At 45.9% G+C, this 13,120-nt stretch overlaps 1 protein-coding gene across 7 annotated transcripts in view; it reads right to left on the reverse strand.

Moving 5' to 3' along the window:
• Positions 1 to 2,792: 2,792 nt before the first annotated feature.
• Positions 2,793 to 13,120, reverse strand: part of LOC128697039 (alanine racemase) — a 47,564-nt gene continuing 37,236 nt past the window's right edge. For 5 of the 7 annotated variants that reach the window (XM_070095274.1, XM_070095277.1, XM_070095272.1 and 2 more), the window contains 3 exons: positions 10,208 to 10,320; positions 8,990 to 9,223; positions 2,793 to 3,155 (listed from right to left, as the gene is read on the reverse strand). In XM_070095274.1, coding sequence (XP_069951375.1) covers positions 2,899 to 3,155; positions 8,990 to 9,223; positions 10,208 to 10,320 — 604 coding nt within the window. In that variant the 3' untranslated portion in view covers positions 2,793 to 2,898. The remainder of the gene's footprint in view (positions 3,156 to 8,989; positions 9,224 to 10,207; positions 10,321 to 13,120) is intronic. The other 2 variants (XM_070095276.1, XM_070095273.1) reach the window with 1 other exon arrangement.

Here is a 13,120-nt window from a genome sequence, read left to right on the forward strand (position 1 = left end):
AGTCCCCCAGTACACAGCCGGTGTCCTCATTAACACCATTCAGTCCCCCAGTACACAGCCGGTGTCCTCATTAACACCATTCAGTCCCCCAGTACACAGCCGGTGTCCTCATTAACACCATTCAGTCCCCCAGTACACAGCTGGTGTCCTCATTAACACCATTTAGTCCCCCAGTACACAGCTGGTGTCCTCATTAACACCATTCAGTCCCCCAGTACACAGCTGGTGTCCTCATTAACACCATTCAGTCCCCCAGTACACAGCTGGTGTCCTCATTAACACCATTCAGTCCCCCAGTACACAGCTGGTGTCCTCATTAACACCATTCAGTCCCCCAGTACACAGCTGGTGTCCTCATTAACACCATTTAGTCCCCCAGTACACAGCTGGTGTCCTCATTAACACCATTCAGTCCCTCAGTACACAGCTGGTGTTCTCATTAACACCATTCAGTCCCCCAGTACACAGCTGGGGTCATCAACACCACTCAGTCCCCCAGTACACAGCTGGTGTCATTAACACCACTCAGTCCCCCAGTACACAGCTGGGGTCCTCATTAACACCAGTCCCCCAGTACACAGCTGGGGTCCTCATTAACACCACTCAGTCCCCCAGTACACAGCTGGTGTCCTCATTAACACCACTCAGTCCCCCAGTACACAGCTGGGGTCCTCATTAACACCACTCAGTCCCCCAGTACACAGCTGGTGTCCTCATTAACACCACTCAGTCCCCCAGTACACAGCTGGTGTCCTCATTAACACCACTCAGTCCCCCAGTACACAGCTGGGGTCCTCATTAACACCACTCAGTCCCCCAGTACACAGCTGGGGTCCTCATTAACACAACTCAGTCCCCCAGTACACAGCTGGTGTCCTCATTAACACCACTCAGTCCCCCAGTACACAGCTGGGGTCCTCATTAACACCATTCAGTCCCCCAGTACACAGCTGGGGTCCTCATTAACACCACTCAGTCCCCCAGTACACAGCTGGGGTCCTCATTAACACTACTCGTCCCCCCGTCAAAACTTTCTAGGTGCGGGCTGTGTATTGTCTAAGAGACAGTATCTAGTTATCACGGTAACAACCATTAATCTCAGTACTGGTAACTACAATGTCTAGTTATCCTGGTGGCTAAAGCTCTCGCTTCACACGGTGAGGGCCTGGGTTCGATTCCCAGCCAGAGTAGAAACATTGGACGTGTTTCTTTCCACCTGTTGTCTATGTTCCCCATCAGTAAAATGGGTACCTGGGTGTTAGTGGACTGGTGTGGGTCGCATCCTGGGACACTGACCTAATTTGCCCGAAATGCGGAGCACAAGAAGGAACTTTCTATATAATAGCATGTCATTGATGTCAGCTAGGACTGTATACCTTGTACATGTACTTGTAGTAAATAAAGATATTATTATTATTATTATTATTATTAATCTCAGTACTGGTAACTACAATGTCTAGTTATCACAGTAACAACCAGTAATCTCAGTACTGGTAACTACAATGTCTAGTTATCACGGTAACAACCAGTAATCTCAGTACTGGTAACTACAATGTCTAGTTATCACGGTAACAACCAGTAATCTCAGTACTGGTAACTACAATGTCTAGTTATCACGGTAACAACCAGTAATCTCAGTACTGGTAACTACAATGTCTAGTTATCACGGTAACAACCAGTAATCTCAGTACTGGTAACTACAATGTCTAGTTATCACAGTAACAACCAGTAATCTCAGTACTGGTAACTACAATGTCTAGTTATCACAGTAACAACCAGTAATCTCAGTACTGGTAACTACAATGTCTAGTTATCACGGTAACAACCAGTAATCTCAGTACTGGTAACTACAATGTCTAGTTATCACGGTAACAACCAGTAATCTCAGTACTGGTAACTACAACGTCTAGTTATCACAGTAACAACCAGTAATCTCAGTACTGGTAACTACAACGTCTAGTTATCACAGTAACAACCAGTAATCTCAGTTCTGGTAACTACAACGTCTAGTTATCACGGTAACAACCAGTAATCTCAGTACTGGTAACTACAATGTCTAGTTATCACGGTAACAACCAGTAATCTCAGTACTGGTAACTACAATGTCTAGTTATCACAGTAACAACCAGTAATCTCAGTACTGGTAACTACAACGTCTAGTTATCACAGTAACAACCAGTAATCTCAGTACTGGTAACTACAACGTCTAGTTATCACAGTAACAACCAGTAATCTCAGTACTGGTAATTACAACGTCTAGTTATCACAGTAACAACCAGTAATCTCAGTTCTGGTAACTACAACGTCTAGTTATCACGGTAACAACCAGTAATCTCAGTACTGGTAACTACAATGTCTAGTTATCACGGTAACAACCAGTAATCTCAGTACTGGTAACTACAATGTCTAGTTATCACAGTAACAACCAGTAATCTCAGTACTGGTAACTACAACGTCTAGTTATCACAGTAACAACCAGTAATCTCAGTACTGGTAACTACAATGTCTAGTTATCACGGTAACAACCAGTAATCTCAGTACTGGTAACTACAACGTCTAGTTATCACAGTAACAACCAGTAATCTCAGTACTGGTAACTACAACGTCTAGTTATGACGGTAACAACCAGTACTCTCAATACTGGTAACTACGATATAAGGTTGACAAATTTGCATGTACTCAACTTAAACCTATACTGCATGTTATTTCATACCTGATTAATCTCTCTTTAAAGTTTCAAGCTGATCAGAAGAGACATTTAGAAGTTACGTAACGGATAATAATACCCCCCATTCTTTTTTAAGTATAATTAGTAAACTGGCAACTACACATTTCAGTAACAGTCCAACTGAAAGTTAGAGCCATATTAAACAAATACATAATTCATTTAAGCTCTTCTTAACATTCATAGTCAAGGGAATGAGATATATGAACAATCTTGCCACTGGTAGAGAAGACTCGTGCCAGGCGAGTGGACCAGTTCCCTGGCATCTCGTATACAGCAGCTCCCAGGTTCCTGGCCATGCCTACTGCTGAGGTAACCTCGTCGAAGTCATCGGTTATCACCTGGAATACTTCACCTTCCTCAGGGGCTTCAGGCAGACGCGCTGTGATAGAGTCCATCGACACGCGGCCTACAATTGGGCACAGCTCTCCTGAAGCAGGAAGTTGTGAATAACGAGAATAGTTACAGTGTTTCAGTAACTAATTTCTGTAATTGTTCCAAGATATCCAGAGCATCCATAACCCAAGATATGTGTATTTGTTGACACAAAAGTGACAGCTGCATAACTCTCGAAAGAAAACATGCAGCTCAATTTTCACAACATTCTTATTCAATTCAATTCAAGTTTATTCTCTATAAGGGTTACAATGTGGGGTTTACAGGTTTTGGGTATTGTGTGGTTTACATGTTATAAAATACTAATTACAGAGGGAGCCACTATGACATATATTATTGATAATGAAGAATTAGACACCTGTGTAACATCTGGGTATCTATTGTAGATACACAAATAACCCGCACATAAAAGAGAGAAGCTTACAACGACGTTTCGGTCCGACTTGGACCATTGACAAAGTCACACTGTTATTTGTGTATCGTTCCAGTCACGGTATTGTGCCTTTTTGTTATCTATTGTAGACGTTTCGCCATCCAGTGGCTTTATCAACACAAATTCAAGAACACATTGGGAAGACTGTAGAAGTATATAGAAAAGACAAGATAATGAGTCCCTCAGCCTTGGAGCTGGTGAAGAACACCGTAGTAGTGAAGACTGTGAAGCAGACATCTCCACAAGCTTCTTGTGTACTACTGGTCCAACCCTCGGGTGTGACATAATTCCACTGGGTAATCCTACTGGTCCAACCCCCGGGTGTGACCTAATTCCACTGGGTAATCCTACTGGTCCAACCCCCGGGTGTGACCTAATTCCACTGGGTAATCCTACTGGTCCAACCCTCGGGTGTGACCTAATTCCACTGGGTAATCCTACTGGTCTAACCCTCGGGTGTGACCTAATTCCACTGGGTAATCCTACTGGTCCAACCCTCGGGTGTGACCTAATTCCACTGGGTAATCCTACTGGTCCAACCCTCGGGTGTGACCTAATTCAACTGGGTAATCCTACTGGTCCAACCCCCGGGTGTGACCTAATTCCACTGGGTAATCCTACTGGTCCAACCCCCGGGTGTGACCTAATTCCACTGGGTAATCCAACTGGTCCAACCCTCGGGTGTGACCTAATTCCACTGGGTAATCCTACTAGTCCAACCCTCGGGTGTGACCTGATTCCACTGGGTAATCCTACTGGTCCAACCCCCGGGTGTGACCTAATTCCACTGGGTACTCCTACTGGTCCAACCCTCGGGTGTGACCTAATTCCACTGGGTAATCCTACTGGTCCAACCCTCGGGTGTGACCTAATTCCACTGGGTAATCATACTGGTCCAACCCTCGGGTGTGACCTATTTCCACTGGGTAATCCTACTGGTCCAACCCTCGGGTGTGACCTGATTCCACTGGGTAATCCTACTGGTCCAACCCTCGGGTGTGACCTAATTCCACTGGGTAATCCTACTGGTCCAACCCTCGGGTGTGACCTAATTCCACTGGGTAATCCTACTGGTCCAACCCTCGGGTGTGACCTAATTCCACTGGGTAATCCTACTGGTCCAACCCTCGGGTGTGACCTAATTCCACTGGGTAATCCTACTGGTCCAACCCTCGGGTGTGACCTAATTCCACTGGGTAATCCTACTGGTCCAACCCTCGGGTGTGACCTAATTCAACTGGGTAATCCTACTGGTCTAACCCTCGGGTGTGACCTAATTCCACTGGGTAATCCTACTGGTCCAACCCTCGGGTGTGACCTAATTCCACTGGGTAATCCTACTGGTCCAACCCTCGGGTGTGACCTAATTCCACTGGGTAATCCTACTGGTCCAACCCCCGGGTGTGACCTAATTCCACTGGGTACTCCTACTGGTCCAACCCTCGGGTGTGACCTAATTCCACTGGGTACTCCTACTGGTCCAACCCTCGGGTGTGACCTAATTCCACTGGGTAATCCTACTGGTCCAACCCTCGGGTGTGACCTAATTCCACTGGGTAATCATACTGGTCCAACCCTCGGGTGTGACCTATTTCCACTGGGTAATCCTACTGGTCCAACCCTCGGGTGTGACCTGATTCCACTGGGTAATCCTACTGGTCCAACCCTCGGGTGTGACCTAATTCCACTGGGTAATCCTACTGGTCCAACCCTCGGGTGTGACCTGATTCCACTGGGTAATCCTACTGGTCCAACCCTCGGGTGTGACCTGATTCCACTGGGTAATCCTACTGGTCCAACCCTCGGGTGTGACCTAATTCCACTGGGTAATCCTACTGGTCCAACCCTCGGGTGTGACCTAATTCCACTGGGTAATCCTACTGGTCCAACCCTCGGGTGTGACCTAATTCCACTGGGTAATCCTACTGGTCCAACCCCCGGGTGTGACCTAATTCCACTGGGTAATCCTACTGGTCCAACCCTCGGGTGTGACCTGATTCCACTGGGTAATCCTACTGGTCCAACCCTCGGGTGTGACCTAATTCCACTGGGTAATCCTACTGGTCCAACCCTCGGGTGTGACCTAATTCCACTGGGTAATCCTACTGGTCCAACCCTCGGGTGTGACCTAATTCCACTGGGTAATCCTACTGGTCCAACCCCCGGGTGTGACCTAATTCCACTGGGTAATCCTACTGGTCCAACCCCCGGGTGTGACCTAATTCCACTGGGTACTCCTACCTACCAGTGACTGTCTTCGTCTGCTACACCTCCATCACCTGACGCCAGTATATAAGCACCAATCTTCCTGCCTGTGCTCCACATTCTCCACGACTACGGTACACTGTCTGTGTCACGTATTAACACATTAAAAAAACACTAAACACTATCTTTAAAAAAAATAATGTATATGCTATTTTAGGCTTGGCGAAATATAAAACTGAAATGAAATCCCATAAGCCATAATATTTACGTGTTCTTCCTTACTGGACAATACCTCAGCTAATAGGCTTCAAACTTTCAAGGTTGGTGTTAGAGAAACGGTTGAATTCTTATCGGACTGCCAGTTTCCCTGTTTTGGACGGGCATGTGGGGGCAGTGACCACCAGTGGGTAACTCAAGAATGCCTCATCTGATCGACTTCAAACTTTTAATACTAGTGTACCGTGGCCTAGTAGGCAACGCTCTCGCCTCACACACCGAGTGTCCGTGGCTCGATCCCCGGCACTGGTGGAAACATTCGGCGTGTTTCCTGACACCTGCTGTCCCTGTTCACCTAGCAGTGAGTAGGTACCTGGGTGTTAGTGGACTGGTGTGGGTGGCATCCTGAGGGGACAAGATTGAAGGACCACACTCGAAACAATAGAAAGTCCTGGATGACTCGCTGACTTTCTAGGATTATCCTGGGTGGCTAACCCTCCCCGGGGTTATCCTGGGTGGCTAACCCTCCCCGGGGTTATCCTGGGTGGCTAACCCTTCCCCTGGGTTTTCCTACTAGACATGTCTGGCGGTGATGGTAGACATGCCTGGTGGTGATAGTAGACATGTCTGGTGGTTATGGTAGACATGTCTGGTGGTGATGGTAGACATGTCTAGTGGTGGTGATGGAAGACATGTCTGGTGGTGGTGATGGTAGACATGTCTGGTGGTGATGGTAGACATGTCTGGTGGTGGTGATGGTAGACATGTCTGGTGGTGGTGATGGCAGACATGTCTGGTGGTGGTGATGGTAGACATGTCTTGTGGTGGTGATGGTAGACATGTCTGGTGGTGGTGATGGTAGACATGTCTGGTGGTGGTGATGGTAGACATGTCTGGTGGTGGTGATGGTAGACATGTCTGGTGGTGATGGTAGACATGTCTGGTGATGGTGATGGTAGACATGTCTGGTGGTGGTGATGGTAGACATGTCTGGTGGTGGTGATGGTAGACATGTCTGGTGGTGGTGATGGTCGACATGTCTGGTGGTGGTGATGGTCGACATGTCTGGTGGTGGTGATGGTCGACATGTCTGGTGGTGGTGATGGTCGACATGTCTGGTGGTGGTGATGGTAGATATGTCTGGTGGTGATGGTAGACATGTCTGGTGATGGTAGACATGTCTGGTGGTGGTGATGGTACACATTGGTGGTGGTGATGGTAGACATGTCTGGTGGTGGTGATGGTAGACATGTCTGGTGGTGGTGATGGTCGACATGTCTGGTGGTGGTGATGGTAGACATGTCTGGTGGTGGTGATGGTAGACATGTCTGGTGGTGGTGATGGTAGACATGTCTGGTGGTGGTGATGGTAGACATATCTGGTGGTGGTGATGGTAGACATGTCTGGTGGTGGTGATGGTAGACATGTCTGGTGGTGGTGATGGTAGACATGTCTGGTGGTGATGGTAGACATGTCTGGTGGTGGTGATGGTACACATGTCTGGTGGTGGTGATGGTAGACATGTCTGGTGGTGATGGTAGACATGTCTGGTGATGGTAGACATGTCTGGTGGTGGTGATGGTAGACATGTCTGGTGGTGATGGTAGACATGTCTGGTGGTAGTGATGGTAGACATGTCTGGTGGTGGTGATGGTAGACATGTCTGGTGGTGGTGATGGTAGACATGTTTGGTGGTGGTGATGGTAGACATATCTGGTGGTGGTGATGGTAGACATGTCTGGTGGTGGTGATGGTAGACATGTCTGGTGGTGGTGATGGTAGACATGTCTGGTGGTGGTGATGGTAGACATGTCTGGTGGTGGTGATGGTAGACATGTCTGGTGGTGGTGATGGTAGACATGTCTGGTGGTGGTGGTGATGGTAGACATGTTTGGTGGTGGTGATGGTAGACATATCTGGTGGTGGTGATGGTAGACATGTCTGGTGGTGGTGATGGTAGACATGTCTGGTGGTGGTGATGGTAGACATGTCTGGTGGTGGTGATGGTAGACATGTCTGGTGGTGGTGATGGTAGACATGTCTGGTGGTGGTGATGGTAGACATGTCTGGTGGTGGTGGTGATGGTAGACATGTCTGGTGGTGGTGGTGATGGTAGACATGTCTGGTGGTGGTGGTGATGGTAGACATGTTTGGTGGTGGTGATGGTAGACATATCTGGTGGTGGTGATGGTAGACATGTCTGGTGGTGGTGATGGTAGACATGTCTGGTGGTGGTGATGGTAGACATGTCTGGTGGTGGTGATGGTAGACATGTCTGGTGGTGGTGATGGTAGACATGTCTGGTGGTGGTGATGGTAGACATGTTTGGTGGTGGTGATGGTAGACATGTCTGGTGGTGGTGATGGTAGACATGTTTGGTGGTGGTGATGGTAGACATATCTGGTGGTGGTGATGGTAGACATGTCTGGTGGTGGTGATGGTAGACATGTCTGGTGGTGGTGATGGTAGACATGTCTGGTGGTGGTGATGGTAGACATGTCTGGTGGTGGTGATGGTAGACATGTCTGGTGGTGGTGATGGTAGACATGTCTGGTGGTGGTGATGGTAGACATGTCTGGTGGTGGTGATGGTAGACATGTTTGGTGGTGGTGATGGTAGACATATCTGGTGGTGGTGATGGTAGACATGTCTGGTGGTGGTGATGGTAGACATGTCTGGTGGTGGTGATGGTAGACATGTCTGGTGGTGGTGATGGTAGACATGTCTGGTGGTGGTGGTGATGGTAGACATGTCTGGTGGTGGTGATGGTAGACATGTCTGGTGGTGGTGATGGTAGACATGTCTGGTGGTGATGGTAGACATGTCTGGTGGTGGTGGTGATGGTAGACATGTCTGGTGGTGGTGATGGTAGACATGTCTGGTGGTGGTGATGGTAGACATGTCTGGTGGTGATGGTAGACATGTCTGGTGGTGGTGGTGATGGTAGACATGTCTGGTGGTGGTGATGGTAGACATGTCTGGTTGAGAACCACAAGAATCAGAGTAAAACTGACCTGTTTTGACTCTCTTAACAGAGCCGACACCATTGCTCAAGCGCCGGCTTATTCCGTCAGACCAGCCGGTGGTAAAATTGGCTATCCATTCGTCTCCGTGAGTCTGGTAGGTAGCGTCGTAGCCGATGTAGCGACCTGCAGGTAGCAGCTTGTAGAAGGATGGTTGTGCTACCACAGAGAACGCTGGTTGGAACCCACACCTGATGAACTGTTGGCAACCCTCACTGTCTGATCCTGTTAACAGGGAGATAAACTGTTGATAACTGTCTGATCCTCTTAACAGGGAGATAAACTGTTGATAACTCTGAACCTGTTAACAGGGAGACAAACTGTTGATAACTCTGAACCTGTTAACAGGGAGATAAACTGTTGATAACTCTGAACCTGTTAACAGGGAGATAAACTGTTGATAACTGTCTGATCCTGTTAACAGGGAGATAAACTGTTGATAACTGTCTGATCCTGTTAACAGGGAGATAAACTGTTGATAACTCTGAACCTGTTAACAGGGAGATAAACTGTTGATAACTCTGAACCTGTTAACAGGGAGATAAACTGTTGATAACTCTGAACCTGTTAACAGGGAGATAAACTGTTGATAACTCTGAACCTGTTAACAGGGAGATAAACTGTTGATAACTCTGAACCTGTTAACAGGGAGATAAACTGTTGATAACTGTCTGATCCTGTTAACAGGCAGATAAACTGTTGATAACTGTCTGATCCTGTTAACAGGGAGATAAACTGTTGATAACTGTCTGATCCTGTTAACAGGGAGATAAACTGTTGATAACTGTCTGATCCTGTTAACAGGGAGATAAACTGTTGATAACTGTCTGATCCTGTTAACAGGGAGATAAACTGTTGATAACTGTCTGATCCTGTTAACAGGGAGAGAAATTCATTCCTAAAATATGGACTACAGCAATATGAGAGAGTATATATACTAATTATGGGAAAATCAGGAATGCGCTTGGAATTTCACAATTTTTTTCAGTGTCCTGCGTATTACATCACCTGTTTACTGTGATCTTATTGTATAGTAACACTTGCGTAAATTACTCACCAGAATAACTCAAAAAAGTCAGGCGCAGGGGGACTTTATAAAAATATTTTTTTTTCGAGGGGGGAGGGCCTTTTATGCCGGGAAATACGGTAATTTACGAGTTTATGTTATGATTGTTGTTGTTGTTGGTGTTGGTGAGGTGAACAACATACCTGAGCAGAGACCAGTGATAGCTCCACCAGGTCTGATCAAGTCCAGGTGTGTGGCCAGCCCCTGGACACAGCCGGTGGTGGCAGCTACGTGAAGCCGAGTTCTGAAATTTACCCTTAACACATCAACAAATAAATTACTAAACTACATACATTATATATATATATATATATATATATATATATATATATATATATATATATATTTGTATACTGTTGTATACATACATAATATACATATGTATCCAGGGCACCTTAAGAATTTTATCCATGTTGGTTGCAACGTTGTGCAACATTAACTAACATCAACCAATGGCAACCATGGAACAGCAATAATAAACAAGGTATGGTGATGCGAGGTCCCAGTACCACAACAGTCACAAACAGAATGTAATTACGTAGTACTGAGATTGTGTTAGTGCACAGATAACCTGAACGAGGTATACCCGGAGTCAACCTCTGAACACCAAGGTATTATGACAACAACATTCTGCAACACTCCACAACAACATCCTACAACACTCCACAACAACATCCTGCAACACTCCACAACATCCTGCAACACTCCACAACAACATCCTGCAACACTCCACAACCTGCAGCAATCAACAACATCCTACAACACTCCACAACAACATCCTGCAACACTCCACAACATCCTGCAACACTCCACAACAACATCTTTCAACACTCCACAACAACATCCTACAACACTCCACAACAACATCCTACAACACTCCACAACATCCTACAACACTCCACAACAACATCCTACAACACTCCACAACAACATCCTACAACACTCCACAACAACATCCTACAACACTCCACAACATCCTGCAACACTCCACAACATCCTACAACACTCCACAACAACATCCTACAACACTCCACAACAACATCCTCCACTCTACAACAACATCCTCCACTCTACAACAACATCCTTCACTCCACAACAACATCCTCCACTCTACAACAACATCCTCCACTCTACAACAACATCCTACACTCCACAACAACATCCTTCACTCTACAACAACATCCTACAACACTCCACAACAACATCCTACAACACTCCACAACAACATCCTACAACACTCCACAACATCCTACAACACTCCACAACATCCTGCAACACTCCACAACATCCTGCAACACTCCACAACATCCTGCAACACTCCACAACATCCTGCAACACTCCACAACATCCTGCAACACTCCACAACATCCTGCAACACTCCACAACATCCTGCAACACTCCACAACATCCTACAACACTCCACAACATCCTGCAACACTTCACAACATCCTACAACACTCCACAACAACATCCTACAACACTCCACAACATCCTGCAACACTCCACAACATCCTGCACAATCCACAACAACATCCTGCAACAATCCACAACATCCTACAACACTACATCCTGCAGCAATCCACAACATCCTGCAACACTCAACATTCTGCAACGATCCACAAGACGGCCAAGAACATCCTATGATGCTTGTGAGATAAAGCCTACAGTAACACCAGTGTATATCCGGACTACCGCCAGATATGTACAAGCCACGCTACTTTGTTGACCTAGGCAGTCATGCTGAGTTGTAGAGGATGTTGATATCATGCTGAGTTGTAGAGGATGTTGATATCATGCTGCGTTGCACTTCAGCTCCTGAACCCAAGCAGTTTCTGGGTGACCAGACGGTGGTAAGTTTATTCAGGTATACACAGATTATCATACATAGCAGCAAATGTGTAGAGAACCCAGGAAAAAATCTGAGCGTCTTATTCCCATTGGAGTCTGTGATAATTATTTATATTTAAACGTTAAAAACAGGCAAGTGTCTTAACTTCGTAAAAGCAGTTACAATAATAGGTATACTAGGGGAGAAGTATAGTCGGTTTATGGAAGATATAACCTATATTGTGAGTCAGAGTACGAGAGGTTAGCTTCACTTCCGTGGATCAAGAGCCCTTCATTAACATCAACGCGCCATCAAAGAAGTGAATACAGTTTTAGAATTAACCAAACCAAGATACAGCATTGAGCACTCGCCACTCCTTGCACTGAATGACCCATACGGGTTTAGCTAGTCATCTAAATATAATAATAATAAACATTGCCTGAAGGGTTCAGTAACTTACTTGTAGGGTTCAGTAACTTACTTGTAAGGTTCAGTAGCTTACTTGTAGGGTTCAGTAACTTACTTGTAGGGTTCAGTAACTTACTTGTAAGGTTCAGTAGCTTACTTGTAGGGTTCAGTAGCTTACTTGTAAGGTTCAGTAGCTTACTTGTAGGGTTCAGTAGCTTACTTGTAGGGTTCAGTAACTTACTTGTAGGGTTCAGTAACTTACTTGTAGGGTTCAGTAGCTTACTTGTAGGGTTCAGTAGCTTACTTGTAAGGTTCAGTAGCTTACTTGTAGGGTTCAGTAGCTTACTTGTAGGGTTCAGTAACTTACTTGTAGGGTTCAGTAACTTACTTGTAAGGTTCAGTAGCTTACTTGTAGGGTTCAGTAACTTACTTGTAGGGTTCAGTAACTTACTTGTAGGGTTCAGTAACTTGTAGGGTTCAGTAACTTACTTGTAGGGTTCAGTAACTTACTTGTAGGGTTCAGTAACTTGTAGAGTTCAGTAGCTTACTTGTAAGGTTCAGTAGCTTACTTGTAGGGTTCAGTAACTTACTTGTAGGGTTCAGTAGCTTACTTGTAGGGTTCAGTAACTTACTTGTAGGGTTCAGTAACTTACTTGTAGGGTTCAGTAACTTACTTGTAGGGTTCAGTAACTTGTAGGGTTCAGTAACTTACTTGTAGGGTTCAGTAACTTACTTGTAGGGTTCAGTAACTTACTTGTAGGGTTCAGTAACTTACTTGTAGGGTTCAGTAACTTACTTGTAGGGTTCAGTAACTTACTTG

This window comes from Cherax quadricarinatus, chromosome 49, assembly GCF_038502225.1.
Source record: "Cherax quadricarinatus isolate ZL_2023a chromosome 49, ASM3850222v1, whole genome shotgun sequence".
Taxonomy (NCBI): domain Eukaryota; kingdom Metazoa; phylum Arthropoda; class Malacostraca; order Decapoda; family Parastacidae; genus Cherax; species Cherax quadricarinatus.